This window comes from Anser brachyrhynchus (genome assembly GCF_964034855.1).
Source record: "Anser brachyrhynchus genome assembly, chromosome: 11".
In the NCBI taxonomy this organism is placed as follows: Eukaryota; Metazoa; Chordata; class Aves; order Anseriformes; family Anatidae; genus Anser; species Anser brachyrhynchus.
The window spans coordinates 8,041,491-8,060,329 of NC_137706.1; the positions used below are offsets into that span (position 1 = coordinate 8,041,491).

At 41.8% G+C, this 18,839-nt stretch overlaps 1 protein-coding gene across 12 annotated transcripts in view; it reads right to left on the minus strand.

Moving 5' to 3' along the window:
- DAPK2 (death associated protein kinase 2) overlaps positions 1-18,839 on the minus strand; it is a 56,123-nt gene that overhangs the window by 29,418 nt on the left and 7,866 nt on the right. For 3 of the 12 annotated variants that reach the window (XM_080608206.1, XM_080608204.1, XM_080608203.1), the window contains exons 4-5: positions 14,902-15,136; positions 10,940-11,037 (exon numbers count right to left, since the gene is read on the minus strand). In XM_080608206.1, the coding sequence (XP_080464332.1) occupies positions 10,940-11,037; positions 14,902-15,027 (224 nt within the window). In that variant the 5' untranslated portion in view covers positions 15,028-15,136. The other 9 variants (XM_080608205.1, XM_080608210.1, XM_080608209.1 and 6 more) reach the window with 7 other exon arrangements.

An 18,839-nucleotide genomic window follows, 5' to 3' on the forward strand; every position in this document is an offset into this window, starting at 1 on the left:
TATGCACGGGTTTATATGGGTCTTCCTCTGATATTCAAGAAACACCACATTGCTCAGTAGCTGTCATGGAAAGCTAAAAATATGTAAACAAAATACTGAGATGACGGCACAGGTTACCTGACTCCAGTCTGGCATTGAGGCTAGTGTGGGGAGAAGTCAGGAAGCTGATTCTGCCTGTATTTGAGAAGAGCAAACCACTTCACCCCCAAATACGAAACATATGTTCCCTTTCTGCATGTTCAGTCTATTCTTCATTCTGTCCAAACCATCTTCATGTAATTAATTCAAAAAAATCTATCAAACAAGAATTTATTTTTATTACTTTTCAGTAGTTGTGACAACTTGAAATTCCCATAAGATAGATGTTATGGTAAAACATGTTGACAGGTACACTTGACACTGATACACATTTTCAAGAAGTTCTTTGTGAAGTAAATGAACCTGAAAAAGAAAGATAGCTTTCTGGAATTCTGCCAGTCAAGAGCCTATACTCAATCCCAAAATGAGCCAGGACAATTTACTTTGGAACAGATTTGCAAGGAATTTTAGGCAGCAACCCCCCACTGATTTTAATTTTAACAGTAATTAGATTCCTACACACTTGATAGAAACTGGCAACCCAGTTTTTCTGTATTTAATTTCCCAAAGTCTGTAAAATACAGGTAATGCTACTGGAAGAATGTAGTAAAACTTAAAGGGGTAAGCATACAGCTGGACCTACATTCAACTTCCTGTCTCTAGACATCAGTAGAATTACAGTTATAACCATTCACATTTTTTCCACTAGGAGATCCTCACAAGAATGCACTGCCAGAAGGGAAACTAAAAAAAACAGCCTAACAGCATCTCAGCCATGCTCTTAAATGCCTATATGCACACGTAGGCTACCAGGAATGCAAAACAGTTTAACCCTTCTTTTCACAGAAGATCTGCAAACTCAGTTCAGCAACTATTTAACGGGGATTTCTTTGGTTTCCAAACTTGAAGGTGTTCACTTGAGGTGGAGTTTTCAATGGAAAGTCGCTCAGCTCAGCAATATCAGCAGTATGTGCTCAAGCTGGTGGAAGAATGCAACCTCAACCCATTGCAAGAGAAAAACACGGTGATATTTTTCGCACAGCCTTTGGTTTTTTTCCACTTACATGGTGCCATAAATATCTACTACTCTCCTTTGATGATGTTTTTGACCTATAGCAGATGCAGAAAGGTGAAAATTCCAGGTTCCTCTTTCCACTTGAGGAAAACAGCTATCGAAAGTACACCAAGCTACAGCAGTATAAGCATGGTAATAACAACGTTGACACATTTGCTGTTGCTGCACCAGATGGAACAGTCTGTTAAACTGCGTTGGACACAAACAAATGCTTTTAAGGGAAGTGGAGATGACCTTCCATTCCTTTTCTCCTCTCTCACATTTTGTTATTATGTTTTAGCACGTTTACATCAAGCTTCCTAGCCTACTTCAGTTCTTGCTCAGATTGGCACTTCTCTCAAGACTGAGGCTGAGTTAAAGTAACTGCGGTTACTTTGCCAGCCAGGTGGTTCTAACAGTACCATTACGTTCCACACAAAGGGCCTCGAAGGACACTTCTTAAGTTCAAGTCTCAAAGCCATACAAACCAGGTAGAAAACCAACAAAACTCAAGCCTGATTGCAGTTCAGAACAATGCACAAATAAAAATACACAGCAGGTGCCATAACATAAAAACAGTCTGTTATAGAAAGGAGCTTACAGGAAAACTGAAAAAAAAAAAACAGAGCTTTGGAAAGATAATATGGTGTTCACAGTTTGAATAAAACCGTGAATTTTGGATCTGTACTTTTTACTTCACATTTAAGACATTCAGTTGTGAGAATGCAAGCCTATTATGGTTTATCTGCTATTAGAAACACTGCCCCAAACAAAGACAAAATGACGTAATTCATACATGAGGTTGACTGCATGCAGTAAGCCAAAATACAGCTTGAAGATCTAATTTTAGGTTTACTAGACTTTGCAAAGTTTGCCAGTTGTTGTCTCTCTAATTGGATGATAAATTACATTTGGTCCCTTGACAGCAAGAAAAAAAAAGTTACACCTTATCCAGTGCCATATATTCTCTGAGCTATGAGGCAATATGATATATTTAACCCTGAAAACAATTTTATTTATGTTTATTGACAGCAACAGACAGTAGCAATCAGTTACTTTACAGTGTATGTCATTAACTGCTGCTAACAGCTTCACCTTATGTCAGCAGCACATTGTCTGCTCTCCAGTACATGAGCCAACAGAACCCTTTGCTTTGGTTTGACATAATCTATAGCTAGATCAAGAGGAGAGTAGAAATTCTAAAAATACATTATGAAATCGTGTGATTTTTATTTTCCTTTTGCATTCTTAAGTTAATATACAAAAGTAGAATCACAAACAATAACGTCAGGCTAACACAGGTTAGAGTTCTGCATTCAAGGGGCTGCCTATAGAACCCAGGTATCATGGCTTACTTAGTTTCAACACTGAAGGGTCATTTATTCACTGTTACAACTGATGTTTTTATGTCAACATTTCTGTTAATGATGACTTTTTGCCACTATTAAATTCAGATTGTTTTTAACTGGTCATCTCATCCTTTGAAATTCTGCATTTCATTTCTTTTCCACACTTTTTTTCCCCCCCTCGGGAAAATTAGGTTCTAATTTTTTTATTTATTTATTTCATGGTTGTAATTTCCAAAGCAAAGCCCTTAAGAATTCTTGCTGAACGTGCTTCTTAAAAACCTCAAGCCCCTAAAGCAGTTTTTCTCCCCAAAAGACTCTCTTCCCTCTTTCCTTATACTTCAGAGACAAATTCTGCTAGTTGTCATTGCACTGGCATGCTCTTACGCTCTTGCCAACAAAGAAGACAGCAATCTGTTGTTAACTCCTTCTACAAGCCATTTGTGGGCTTTCAGAGCTCACTTACAAAACAGCTGAACCAAAAACCATTCAAGGTTCACAAACCATATGCATAAAAATACTTTACTGGAAGCTTTCTGTGAAAAGTCTGTGGTCACAGACATGAAGAACTGGGAGCCTTCTGTAAATGGACTACAGCAATGATCTTTAGTATGTTTTATTTTTACAGATGTTTTTATTTTTTGTAAACTAAACCAGTATTTGGAGTGGCAGAAATTTAAATGAAGTAGTGAATAAATAGTATGTCCAGCAGCACAGTATTTGTTGAGGAGCTAAAGTATGATAGCTGAAACAACAAAAACAGAAATCCCAGCACAGCAAGGTCACCGAAGGGAAAGTATCCTCTTGTTTCCATAAGATTTTATGGAACAGAACTGTCTCTCAAAGAAAAACAAAACAGTATTTATTTGCTTAATTGTCTGCTGAGACCTGTCACAAATCTCACTGTACTTTCTGTGCTTAAGATGCAAATTAAGTGTTTTATTTTGTTTAAAAACAAAAAACCCAAACCAAAATACAAACAAAGTGGCTACCTCTCCTAGAGTAACTACACACTACCTAGACTGCAGCAGATGCCAGATTATAACAGAATGCTTTAAACATTTTCTTAACAGAGCATTTCACATGAATTTTGACACCTAAAAAGCACATAAATCCTTCAAGCGTGTGAAGGATACACAAATAAATCCTATTCACAACTCTGTGGCCACGCTGTCAACCTATCATGCAAGATTATCACAGACATGTCATTAGTTCTTAACCCAGCCCTGTGACAGTGTTCAGAAGAAAATCTTTATGTTATGAGACATGACTAACCTGACTTCACTTCGGGTTAACTTCGTGGCTGGGCAGTGACTTCCAACCAAACCAGTTCATAGAGAGAGGGAAGTATCACAGTACCACTACTATAACAATATGCCACTTTTTAAACCTAACAAGATGTATTATTTTATACAGAAAGAATAAAAAAAATCAGCTGCCACTGTAAACACAGTGATATTTTCACCGCTACTCATGTTTTTACTAACCGATTGTACAATGCAGTAGAACACAGTGACTTTACATGGTAAGTTTCAATACTCACAACAGGAAAGTGCTGAGCACTTTTGAACATATGCTGTGTCTGATAACGTCTCCAGCACCTTTCACCCACATCTCTTTACAGCTCAAAGGTAACCAACATATTCTGGGCTAAAGACAATGTATTCATTGTCAGAAAAGAATCAGAACAGTAGAAGAATATGGATTCAGTCAAAAGGATCTAGTTTACTGGAGTAAGTAGAGAGCAAATAAACCATTTGAAATTCAAATCACCATTTAATAAACCTCATGTTCCTGAACAGTGACTTATTACTGGCTTAATAGCCTATTAAGTAATGTTATCAATTAACTTATATAACATCAACAATCAATTAAGTAACATGTTATCTGCAATAAAGACAATTAATGCCTTAGACACCATTTGGGGTCATTAGCTATGACACAAGAAACTGTGCCACCTATTTAATCGTCACCAGCATCTTCTAAAGCTGTTAAATGTGTTGTGTTTTTTTTTTGGAAGCTTCCCAATGACAGAGTGACAAGCAATGCAGTCTATCAGCTCCTCAGTACGGAAAAGCAGAGTCTGCAGTGATATAGCACTAACCCAGCAATTCTGGCAAGTTCCTGATAGCCTGGCAAGCATTATTTAATCTAAAGCTCAAGAATTAAATATGCATGATAGAAATTCTTCCCACTTATCACATTTTAGTTTTAGATTGAATATCAACTCTTGGAGTGGGAATGAACAGAGTCCAGAGACCTAGGGAAGGTCAAAGCTGACTCATAGCAGCAGGATCATCAGCAGGAATAGCTGATTTGATAAGCTGTTCCTTCTGCTATGTAGAGCAACACCAGTGCATACGTAACATGCATGCAGAAGGTTAGCACACTGTACCCTGTGTTTAAAGGTCCAAATCCAGCTGAATGCAAACAGATCGTATTATACATGAGAGCAATAAATTATAAGGGGGAACCAGTACTATGGTTTAATGGTTAAATGTTTTTTTTCCCTTCCCCATGAACGAAAGGGATGGAAATCATGCTGGCATTTTAATCAAGTTTTTAGGAAATTATCTGTAAGGCCAAAACCACAAAGGGTTCCTGAAACTCCCATTTCACTGCTCTTTGTGGATTCTTCTGGTCCACCAAAGTAAGAGGAAGAAGTTACCTCCTCATCTTTTTTAGTTTCTGCTACAAAAAACAATCTCCTCCAGCAGCAGGACAGCACAGAAGCTATGCTATTTGTTCTCTCCACTCTTCCTACATAGGAAACAGACACACCAATACAAATTCTCTGTGAGGATTATGGATCCAACAAAACTCCAATACTGAGACTAATTACTCCAATTACAAAACAAAACATTTTTTCTCCGTGCTTCATGAGACAAAACAAAAACTTCGGAAATAGTTGAAAGAACATTAAAAACTAGCAGGGAAAACCATTTAAAAAGGAGAAATCTAAAATCACTCACTCTGCTGGAAGGAATAAAAATCCAAAAAGAATGACTGTATTAGAGAGCTGATGACAATCTTAGTTATGGTGATCAAGTATCCCATGCCATAATGTATACTGAATCTTCTGTAGAAACAAATGAATGACACAGAAGATTTTTGTAACAAGAAATATTAATAGGTACTGGTTAGTGCTCAGTAATTAAAGTTACATTTTGCATTGAAAGCAAAGACTTGTTCTGTGTGTATTATAGGAAAAAAATAATCCAAGGTTACTCTTCCAGATTCAGAGAACTAGTTCAAATTACAAGTGAATCTAAGAACAGAGTTAAGTTCCATGTCTGAGAAAGCCCAATACTGTATGACTTCTACAGAAAGGAAAAAAATCCTTTTATGAATATCCTGTGCGATGTGTGTGTGAGGAGTAAATTTCCTAGCTCTAATTACACCCTTCTGTTTACCAGGGAGAGTCCATCTAGCTAGACAACATGACTTTTTATCGTGGATTTCCAAGTTCTTCTCCTACAAAAAATACCTCAGTTATCTGTGCTTTTGGTTTTCATTAGGTAAATAAATATTTGTTAGCTACACTGTGAGAACAGTGATTATGTGCCAGGCCCCTAAGCCCCATTAGCACTGATAAAATGTTGCATCTGGTGTTCTTTAAGCTTCACCCAGAAAAAAAAAAAAAAAAGTCTACTGTCTCAGCAAGCTGACCTGATCACATACAGGGCAGGGAGGAGGCAGGAACTTGTAGCTGGAGATGGGGAACTTCGGGAGATATGAATAGCCATTGATTAAAGATTTAGCTTGGCTTTAACCACACCCGAGGTCAGCAGAGGCTGAGACGCTAGAAGCTGGTTTATGCCCACACTAATCAACAGAAATCACAGTCATTACCATTCACACTAAGGCAGTGACTGAATCGTCTGGAATTTCTTCTCGGCCTGCCCACAATGTAGAAGGAAACAACTTCACCCAAAGCAAACACCTTATGCGTGCACCTGTTCTGTTGCTCTCTACCAGAGCAGCTACATACAAGATGACTTTGCTGAACTGCAATTATACAAAGAAATGAAGTACCCTACCCAAAGAGAAAAAAACATCCAGCAATCCTTTTGAAGTCCAGAAAGTCAAAGTTTCGCGTATTTAAAAAGTACAACAGAACATGAAACATTGTCCTGTTGATGCAGAAAACAAATATAATTGCTCAGAAATGGCCCGAATGTTACCACCATGAAAAAGAATGGAAGCATCCTGTTGCATACATCTTGTTAGATCAATTACATACAGATTTTTGTTTATCCATGAACAAAACAACATCCCAGACATCTCTGAGGTTTCTCTGTTAAGCATGATGCTTGTGTGCTGCAAAGAGCTGAGCTGTGGTGAGCAGGGCACTGTCTCAGGACACGGCAGTGCCATTCTCACACCGTCCTGCAGGAACACAGTTCTCAGCGGACACAGCCACGAAAGGCTCCCAGCCAGGCTCCACCACACTTCCTACCTTCAGCCCAGACTTGACGTGCAACAGTGACACTGCCCAGAAGGCACACATGTCAACAGTCCTCTGCAGACCAGCTGATGACACATTTAGACTGATGACTCTGTGGTACAACGTTTCATGAATTGCCCTGCATCTCCCTGAAATTCTAGCACTCTTCGTGTACCTACCACCCCTGGCAGCGTCTGCCAGCACAGCCAGAAAATGCTCCTGTGAGGTTGGACAAGAACTGCTTTTCTCTACCTAGACAGAGCAATCTATACAAATCACAACACATCCCAAGACATTTTTTCTTAAAAAGCTCCCTAGTGAGCTCTGCTACTGCCACTTCCCTAGACCAGCAGGCCAGTTCTTCCCTCTCTTGGCTCATTTTGGCTTCAGTTTACAATTTTCCACCCTTGGCCTCCTCTCCCTGCCACTTTCCCTGGCTGAAGAACCAAGGGCTATTTGACAGCTGCATATGCCCAAGGCAGTTAAGCTAGCCTTCACTTTCTCTCATTTTTTAAGAAGCATCTCCATCATTTAGACATGCAGTTAGAGTGATCTGCTACCAACAAACATTCCTGCAAGCAGCTTATGCCAGGATCCTCCTCAGAGCACACAAAACAGCATTAACAGGTTTCTGACAGAGAAGTGTATTGAAACGGATGGTGAAAGGCACAGTTTGCTGTTACTTGAATAAAAGTGAGATTTAGAAACAGAGAACCACATTTGAGGAGGGATGAATTTTGCTAAGATTCTGTGGAAAATATTTTTTTGAAGTACCTATTTTTGATCAACAGCTCAGACAGAAAAAAAAAAAACTGAATTTGCCAGAAATCACAGTTTGATGCCTTCAAGGAGAGATAACACTAAATGCCTGGGAGAACTGCATAATGTACTCCCAAACTGCATAATCCACTGCCTTATGGAGAAGGGAAAAAAGAGGAAAATCTTCAACTACCTTTGCAGGTTCTGAATACCTTATATTCTATTGCATTCTAACTTTCCCAGACTTCTAGACTAGCTATTTTTACTGAGGATTCTTTAAATAAATCCTCCTGTAACATTTTCATTTTCAGATTGTGAAACTCCCCCCTCACTAACCATAAATTTTGCAAAAGAAAACATTTAGAAATATTTCAATATTCTAACAATAGGCTGTACTATAGATTTCAAAAGGGTTTTTTCTTTTTTTTAAGATGTTGAAATTTGCTAAATTTACCCATTAGGCACTTCATCTTTTTAGGCCCCCTTTTAGCTATAGCTAGAGAACCTCATTCCCCACAGACTTCATACTTACAAACCAACTGATATTATCTAACAGGAAGTAACGTTAAAAATACATGCATGATAATAAGGTATTTCCCTCATTCAGCATAGCCTGTGCTAAACTTCCCCACCAGCATAGCTGCCAGAACTATGCAAGCCCATTAGCAACTTCTTTTGCCCAGTGCCACATGCCTGACTTCTTGTTCCCTGCATGTACCCTCCGGAGAAGTTGGGCAACAGAGGTGTAAACCTAAGATTAATATTTGAAAGATCGAGGGAACGCTGAAGTTAGGCAGCTAGTTTCAGTACAGCTGCAGCTATGGAAAACCTGCTCCCCCTTTCTGCAGACTTTTCTCTCACAGGGTGCCTTGGCAGAAGAAACGTCTTTTCCAACAACTGTTGAGTTGCCTCTAGCTCTGCAACGATTCTGAAAGCGGTCTGGTTCAGAAATCCACAAACACGCTGTTTGCAGGGTATTATGTAGCTGGATCTGAACAGCCTTTGCTGCAGCTACCTTAAATGCTGCACAATGTCAGAAAATTTCCTATTTCATCACCAGACCAGATACACTGAAGCCTTGCAAAGCAGCATTGACAGTATATAGCAGAAGCCCTCTTTCCTAAGTGCTGTGCAAAGGCTTTCAGACAATCAGGGACTGGCCCTGTCAATGAGATCCTGTATTTTAACTTCTGACTGAATAGAGCTGGAACAAGCATTAAGCTTCTATTCATGATGAGTTTTGTTCCCAGGAAATCACAAACTCAGTTAGGAGGACATGAACAGGACAAACACTTCACAGAGTTTGTTTAAAAATATTTGTCTTGTAAATGACTTTTTCTTTAAAAATATTTGTTTTGTAAGTGACTTTTATTGCCAGAATCACAGTAACCAAATCCTTTTAACCCCCTGTACCTGTCAAGCACTAACAGCTTGTTACATACTGAAGTAATACTGAATACTGTTACATACTGAAGTAATAAAAAGCATCTACAGGCTCCAAGGGCATCAGTCATCACTGGAAAGAGATTCTTGTAGTGTTTCATTCACCAGAACTTCTCTAGTCTGTTATTTTACTTCCAACAAAGTAAGATATCAATTGTCACCAGCCCTTATCAGTAGTTACTGCTCAGAGACAGACATGATAACCTGGTCAAACTATACGTCTAACACAGAGCTGAAACAAGACGTTTGCAGAACTTCTCACAAAATCTCAAAGTGAAAATAAAGCTGGCAGAAATTGTGTGACATGATATTCATGTGAATGCATAAAGTATACAACTCAAAAGTGTTCAAAACTAGAGCGCTACTCCAGTCTTGCTGCCCTTTTCTCACACTTTACAGGGCTCTTGAAAAAAATACATAAACAAAAGCAGAGGTCTCACAATTTGTCCATTTCCTTCAGGTCTTTCTGGGAACATTTTTGCCTACACACCTCAGTAGCAAGTCGACTTGGATTTCTCACTACAAGAGATCTACCATCAGCTTGAAGAGGGGAATGAGACTCATCATCTCAAAAGAGAATAGATTTCTAAAACCAAGTCACCAACCAAGGTAAAAATGTACTATTCATTTTCCAGTTCCTAGTTTTATTAATTTTACCATAACACCACATACTAGGGCCTCCTATATTAAAAAAGCACAACTTTTACAAGCTGCATTCGCACTGCATTTCTTTAATGCTCGCTGCTGTCAGATTTTCACTTTCAGGATGATAGTCTCGGAACCAGTCAGCACTCAAAAGCAAACAGCTATGGAAAATTTACAAGTTGAGGTCTTCCTGAGATGGAAGAAAACAGAAAAAGAATATAAACACCCCACATATAAAGAAATGTTCCGAACAACTCTAAAGATGAAATAGCTGCAAATGCCAAAAAAAAAAAATTGTCTGGGAAACAGCTTCAAGTGAAGTGTTTTAATGTCACTAAATTGTCAGACCTTGAAAAAGGGTAATTGTACATACACAGTCATTTATCAAAACTAACTGCCAGATGTTGGGAAGGAAGTCACCAAGTGTAGAGCCCTAATTCAGCTATTTGCATATTAAAGAGAAAAGCATCGGAGGGCTGGACTCTGCATGGGAACCTGCCATCCTCACTCAGAGCACTGTAAGTTGCTAAGTGACTGAGGAAGCCCTGTGTCATCCAGCCCACAATCCAGCATAGTGTTTAAGCATGGCAATAGCCCATTAACTCCACCTATAATTAATACCTGTGGATAAGCCTTTATAGATTAAAAGCTATATAAAGGCATTAGTCTGTCCTGCTGAAATTTTGATTGACGATTCTTTTCAGGAACACATAGACAGTGCTCTGCAGGCAGATATGAACACGTTGTCAGTGCTCTGAGCCAGCCGGAGGCTGTGCAGCTCTGTTCGTAACAACAAGCCAAATAAACGGGCTGCATCTGTGACTACAGCAGCATGGCTTCCTGCTCCCCAGCTCATTCAGAGAACAGACAGGTAAACTCAGTCTAAAGCACAGACAAAGATGACACTTATCCACAAAAGACAATGTAAACATACCTTCTGTTGTCCCAGTTGCAAGAAAGGAAACAGGAAAAAAAAGTTAGCACACTTAACCTAAAAATAATAAATGTCCACAGTGCATTTCTTCTAAAAGAATGTGTTTCTACTGTAATACATTGAAATTGCTTTGGACTGTCATGCAGTACATTGATCAGGTCATTGTTTTAAGATGCTACAAACATCCCCACGTGTCAGCTTTTACAACAGTGTGGTGTCACCTGTAAACTTACCTTCCTAGCTCTTCCCCAATTTCATAAACATCCTCCACCTTCTGTTGCTTGAACAAAGCCATGTTTGGACTCTTCATTGATGCACAAAGATGATGCCACTAGAATATTAAGAAAGTATGACATTCATCATGATCTTTCAACAGGCAAAGAACAGGTAAAAAATATTTCTGATATAGTCACTTTGGATCTATTGCAGCTTATTTATGTCAGAACATACTGTAGACCAGTTATAGGAATTCATTCATTAGTCTCTGCCAAACAGTGAGGGCCCAATTCGAAAAAGAGGTGAGCGCCTGTAAGTGAAGTGCCCTTCACTGAAGTAACTGAGAGCATACACATCCAATTAATGATGTGACAAACGTGTAGACATAAAGCATCCACACTACATGAAAGAGAGCTTGTATGAATATCAGCATTGCAGGACTCTTCATTAGAAGCGTCAGCAGACAGACCACAGCTACAAAAAGGCACCGTGATTCCATCTAGGGAGCTTTCAGTACAACATCTCCCATCACACTAAATGTTGGAAATAAGAAAAAGAGAAGCAGCAGCATTTATTGTATGCATTACCCTGTGTAAAAGTGCAATTTATTTCCCAAACATAACCTTTTAAGTTGATGAGCTCTGTGAGGTCTGGAACAACAAGCCTCACACTGGTGCATTTGAGGACCTGGGGATACATTATGCTGGGCCATGCTAACCAACAACAACTGAACTTTCTTCGAAGGGTGCTTTTTCCACAAAGAAAGTTAGCCTGCATAGCAGAGAGCTTCACTAGATTTGCTACCCAGAGAATGAGGCAGCTGTGGAAAAAGGAAAAAAACTTTCTATTTATACCAAAGTCCTCCAGGATTTCAATCCGCTATGTTCTGGCAGCAAAGTTCATTCCTGGCTCCCAAAATGATGCTCCAAAATGCAGGGGGCAGAGAGAAACTGAGAAAGAATACACTATGATATACGCGTGTCCTCACCTTTACTGTGCTACTCAAATACTCATGAATTACAGTGCTAGACATGAGGAAACTCTCAGGAGTAACAGAAGTTTGGTCCCACATTTAGACTGCTGACAGAAGATATAACAATAGAAATGACGAAGCCTACAATGCAGATCACAAAGCAAAGTCCAACAAATTATACTCCTTTTACAAACTGGCCAGAAATACAAGCATGGATCACAGAAAAATGGTGTATTTTTCAAAATTATGCCCAAGTGTGGCACCCTCCATACCAACATTCATCAGCTCAATCTTTCCATATGTTTTGGGGTGTGTTTTTTTAATTATTTTTTCTTGCTTGTCCCCCACCACCTTTTTTTGAGCAGGTGATCCAGAAGCTGCTGCTTTTGGAAAAGGAGAAGATCAGAGACATTATTTCTTGGGATATGCCCACACAGGTACCTATGTTAAGCTTACAGAAGGTATTTTAACAGTAATCAACCAAACAGTTTACAACATTTAGTGTTTCCTGTGTAGATAAACACTAGCATTATCCTCAATGTCACAAACAGCATCCGCTCTTTAGATCAGACTGAGTAAAGTAGCTGTAAGGCCTCTCATATCGTAACAAAATCTAACTGCATTGAGCCATGCAGCTGTTGTCATGCACCTCCGGGCTTTAGCGACATATTTGTACTCCAAGTAATGCTTACTTCCTTATGAATCCCAGATGCTTCTTGCTCCACATGCACTGGGGACTTCCAGGTTCTGTATTTTTTTATACAGCTCCCTCCTGTTTTTAAATAGCAGTCTTTGGCACACTGAGAAGCATATTTCACCAGCAAACAAAGATCTATTTTAATCTTTTAGAAACAAACTCAATTCAGTGTTGCAAGAAGTGCCAGCTATTTTGATAAACCATCAGACTTCTTAAAAAATAGGACAAAGTACCAAAAAGCAATTGCAGGGCTACTGCAAAGTTGAAATTCGCGTGGTTTTTTTGTTGTTGTTGTTTGTTTGTTGTTAAGATTTTTCCCAATTTCTATAAGCATATATCATAAACTGCAAATATGCCATGAAAATCTAACAGATTTGTCAAAATGCACCCAGCTTTTGTCATGCGCTCACCTCAGTGAACAGACTTGCTGCTTTCTTTTCTCTCTCCCTTCTTTAAGCCTTTGGCTTCTAACACACTGGAGGCATGTTGAGTATCAATTAAATTCCTTTCCAAGTATAGTCCTTCAAAGGAAGGGAAACAGTCTCCTCATTCTTCCACATACGCTTTTTGGCTGGTGTTAACAAAAATTACTTGTTAGAACACAAACGTTTTGACTGCTTCATCTCAATCAGAGGGGCTACTGCACCAACACTTACCCCGATATTGGTTAGAAGTAACATTCACTCTTTCAAAAAGCAGTAGCAATAAGGGGTATCAAGAAGAATGCCTATCCCTCTACCAGGCATGCAGCACCGGTACCTGCCTCCACCCTCCCACAGCACAGCTTTGTGTAGTTTCCTGATGGCTCTCACCATACGCTTGGTATTTCTGTGCAGTGCATCCTTCTGGACTGCCATTTCCCCAGCACAAGAAGACAGGGGGGCTCTATGACCGTTCATTTCCCTTCACTCCTTTCCCTTTCACAAGGCATTCATTAGGCGGGGAGCTCCCAATGGCCCAGACCAGCCAACATGTCTCGCATGACAGACATCTGCAGTAACCTCATGGAGGAGAGGGAGGTGCAAAGTACCCCTGGCAAAATCTTTCACGTCCTCAGCAGCAGCCTTGCTGGAGGTCTCCACTGCAGATGCGATGGCTCTGTGACAGACTCTGGGAGGCCTGTTGCTTTTTCATTAACAAATCTGTCCAAGCCCCAGTTTCAAAACCCTCCTTTAACTTGGCTCTAATGATGCTCTCTCTCACCTGGCTACCTAAGGCAAATGATAGAAACTGCACAGGTTGTGACACTGAAGACCAGAATAACAACATCACTACTGAAGCATACTGCAGAAAATCAACACTTCCATTTCTGAGCCTAGGCTGGATGCTTTACAATGGTGTTTGTCACTTCCACTTTAATTCCCCATATTTTCTCAGACATTTTCTAGGTGATCCTTACTTTTCCTGTATTTGCAGGGTTTTGCAAGGTGCAGCCACAGAAACCGTTCTGCTTCTTTGCTCATTATTTTCATTCTTCTTGTTAATGCCTGGGATATAAACGTCCCTTTCCTCTCAATCAAAATGAACAACTAAAAATCTACTTTGTAACTAAACTACCATATTTCTGAAGCAATCTTTCATATCCTCAGAGAAAGCTCACTGACCACTTCTGCTTAGGCCTTGAAACTACGGTAAATAAACTCTTCAGTAGCATTTATAACTGGGGTACCTCTAAGCTACTGGCTTCACATTAAGTTTATATAATTTTGTTTGCAGTTGTTCAGAACGGCATTTTCTGAAGTGTTGAAGCAAACCTAGCTCAACACGCACAGACTTCAGAAGAAGTAAACAAAAGACAAAGCCAAGCCTTGCCGAAAATCCCAAACATTTTGCTCATCCTGATTTGCAAGATCAAGTTCTGAGCCCATGAGAAAGTCAAGCAAAGGAAACCGGCCATATACGAAGAGATGTTGCTGAGACTTGCCCAAAGACTGTAAATCTCTCAGATTGACTACTCACTTCATCAGAATCCAAGGTACACGGCTATAAATAACATTATATACAAACACACCTAAGAAGAAAATCATTGTCCTAAGAGACAGAGAAATTTTGCCTTAAAAACAATTTTAAAACATTTTTCTGAGAACAGGGAACCCACCCAATATGCCTCTGGGAACACAGAGGTTTTGCATTTGATTGACAAGTTTATTCATCTCCCAGCATTCTCCAAACACACCTACTTCTGCAGATGCACAGAATCCACATAGTATTTTCTCAAAAATAACCAGAAAACTCTCATCCCTTTTACTGACCTTGTTCCACAAAGGTCAAAGCGGCAAGCTTGCAACCCCAAGACACCATTCACTCACCCGACTCAAAACTAGAGCCTCCTTTCTGAAGTCTGAACACAAAACTGCTCCAAAGCGTCCACAGCCTCCAGTCATACTTCTGATGTGCTGGTGTTTCCCTTGTCTAACACTGCCTTCCACCCTCATTACTTCTGCAGATTTCTCTTGCTGGCTTTCACCCAGCAGTCACAGTCAGCAGGTATCCAAAATAGATCATACACTTGATGATCTCAGACAATTGTCATTAGCAAATACACTGCACAAGGGGGATAAGATAATAAAAGATGACCTTTATGCACTTGAAATTCATCTGAAATAAAAATTCCTTTCAGTCATAAACAGAGTCCTCCCCAGACATTGCACGTTGATCTTAGGAAGCTAAGATAACTTCATGGTTGAAGACTGAAACTACAGTTTTTGTTGGACTCCATCTGCAAACACAGAGCACAAGTGTTAAAGGGGGAATGAGAGCCTTTTTTTTTTTTTTTTTCCTTTAGTCACATCATGATTCCCTTAGGCTGATCAGTGAAAGCTGACTGCTGAATTAGAGATGGTTGTTCATCTCTGGCACATTCAGACAAAGAAGTCACAGGAACACAGACTGGCTGAGGTTGGAAGGGACCTCCGGAGATCATCTGGTCCAACCCCCCTGCCGAGCAGGGTCACCCAGAGCACACTGTGCAGGATGGCACCCAGGCAGGCTTTGGATATCTCCAGAGAAGACAACTACACAGCCTCTCTAGGCAGCCTGTCCCAGTGCTCCATCACCCTCACAGTAGAGAAGTGTCCCCTCATACTGAGTCGGAACCTCCTGTGCTTCAATTTGTGCCCGCTGCCTCTTGTCCTGTCCCTGGGCACAATTGAAAAGAGTCTGGCTCCATTCCCTCGACACCCTCCCTTCAGGTATTTATACGCATTGATTCATACATTCCTGTCATACACTCATGATAAGAGAAAGTAGCAACAATCAACTTTGTTTTCTGATGCACTTTTTATGCTAACACCTTTATCGCATGCGAAGACTGGACCATTGCAGTCACTTGGGGTCTGTAACAGAATTCATTCGAACTGGAAGAAGGGGGGAAATCAGCTTCGGTCGTTTTGGATCAGACTAGAGCTTTAAAGAGCTCCGCAGCAAGCTCTGCAGAAGACATTGCCTTCTGTGCTCTTTCCCAGAACACGCCATGTCTTTTCCTCAACCGCCCCACACTGGGGCCATCTCTTCTGTCTTGCTGCTCTAGGATTCCTAGTGCTGAGCATTTTACTACAAAGGCCAGCTGCTACTCAGCATTCACATTACTTGTTGTGTTTTCATTACCATACCTCATAGAATAGTTTCATTTTCTACACATCCCAAATATTACAAGGTGTCAAAGTATTATTAACACTATGCAAATTATTTTCCTACAGCCATGTAACAAAGCCATAGCAAAACCAGAAATAGAATACAGACCTCCCAGGTTCCAGTTTCTGGCACCAGAAACATTTACTGCTTAATCACTTCACGCTCCTAAGTTCTCTCATACCATAAAACTAGATCTTATGTACCCTCAGAAATCACTGTTTTCCAGTGTGATCCAAGGCATGGTCCAAGGCCTGCACATGTTGAATCCACAATAAACATCCACCCACCGCTGAATAAGAGAAAGACTATAGAAATCTGAGGTGAGAACAAAACTGTAGGATCATTTGGCTTGCCACAAGCTTTTTCCTCAAGCTATCTTCTGTAGCTATTTGGGAAACCAGTTTCAAGTGACTGAGGTAAGAGATGAATAATTTTATTTTCTCAAATACACCTGACACAAGCTGAATCACTAAACCCCCTTTGGCCAAACTCAGAAGCATCCTCTCTGGCATGCTTTCTCTTTACAAAATAATAGCTACACTCAAGCAAAACCTAAAATATGCATTATAACTGACCATAGTAAAACATCTTCCCTTCTAAGTTGTTTTTTACTAGCAAGAAATGACTACAACAATTTAGAACTAAAACTACCCAAATCAAGATTAAAAAAAAAAAAATCAATTGATACTGTCTTCTTATTTGATGCTTTATGCTAAAACTAAACAAGATACTTACAAGCATTAAGGTATTTTCCTCTTTCACCCTTGTCTCCACTGAATTTTCTTCCCTTTTTTTTTTTTTATCTTGCAAAAGATTACACAATTCCAACAGCATAAAAGAAGGCGTTTTTATCCCCTGCTTTCAAATAAAAGTACTTACGGCACAATTACACAATGGTACTAATTTCAACAAATCTTTATTTTCACCTAAAATTCTTCCTGTCGAAGGCAACAGTAGTCCAAATTCTTTTCTGTTGGAAAATTCAGGCAGCTGTTATTACCTGTGTGCCTATAACAGACACAAAACGCAGCAAACATCTGAGCAATTCAGTTTGGCCACAGTCTCATTATAGAATTGCTGCTGTAGACACCAGCTCTCAAGGGATGCCTTTCTGACCTCCCAGGTTTACCCTGCAGTAATTATCTGTGTGCTGAACGACCAAAGACTGTTTCCAAACCTCCATTTCAAGGGTACACACCAAATGCATTAGCTCTGCAGCTAATTACAGCTCAGCAGCAGGCAGCTAGCTGCGAGGGCCACCGCTGTAACTGATCCCAAGGCCCTCGCGTGCTTGAGCGATGAGCTTGGTGCGAACGCCTCAGCCAGGACACGGGGAAAGCCCGCAATGCCCGGCATGCTGGCGCAGCATCAGGGCCCCTGCTCCCCGCCCCTGCGGCGCCTTCAAGGATTATGACTGCAGAGCAGAAACATCGCTGACCCCAAGCTGTGATCTGGCTCATGCTACCTGCATCTTTTTCTTAAGCACACAGACGAAGGGCATAGGAAAGTTTGAGACCTACTGACGTTTCAGTAGGTTCTGATCCCCCAGAGGATCATAGTTGAGCTTCCCTCCTCTCTCCCTACATGCATTAAGTAGGTGAGCATGCCACTTTGGGGCCTTTTGCAGCTGGTGCTCATGGCTTAAGGGCCCCTTGCTCTATCTACCCTGACTGATCAGCCAAAGCAGCAGCTGCCGCACACTTCCACCCTCCCATTCACACCTTCACTCTTCGCTGTCCCCTAGAAGGATGCGGGCCAGGCACTGCGCTGCGCTTGCACTACCCAGAGGGGCTCGGCTTCAGAAACCCTGCAGATCCTGACTGAAACCTTCTGAGGGAAAAGATGGGATGGAATCTATAGATAACCATGAGAGAGCTGCACAGCATTTGCACAAGGGCATCAATAAGCCGACGTGTGACCAGCTATCCACGCTGGTCACACGAAGGGGGTACTTCTGAACCTGCTTCGCTCCCCAGCCTTTGTGGGACCTGCTGAGGGACGACCGAAAGCCTCTGCTCACTGCGATGATGCGGGGAGCTGCCTGCCCCCGTGCTGACAGCCGCGGGTGGAAACCACCGAAGCCCTCCAAGCACCCGACGCCGAGGGGATGGCCGAGCAGCAGCCCGAGCCGCGGGCAGCCCCGACGCCCGTGCAGACCCCAGGGCCCGGGGAGGAGCCGGCGGCGAGGGGCGCAGCTCCCCGGCGTGCTCCGCAGTCGCCTCACTTCAGCCTCCGAGCTCCGCCGCGGAGCGGGGACAGCGCTCAAGTTGCCAGGGAAGGGACGGCTGGGGAGGCGGGGAGGGGAAGGGAAGGGAAGGACGACGCCGGGTGCTGCGGGCACCTACTTACCGCCGGGTGCGGCCCCTCCGCGGGGCTCCTCAGGGCCGGGGCTGAGGGGGCTGAAGGGGCGCCGCGGGCTCCGCTCACCGGGAGAAGCCGCCGGGGCCGTGCCGGGCGCCCGCCCCTGGGCGTGAGGGAGGGGAGGGCCGGGCCGGGCCGGGCCTCACACCCCGCCGCGGGGAGCCGCGGCGCCCCCTCACGGGCCCGGGGAAGCCGGGCTGCGGCCGGGAGCCGCCGAGACAGGGCCAGCTGGGGCCGGGGGCGCCGCCGGCTC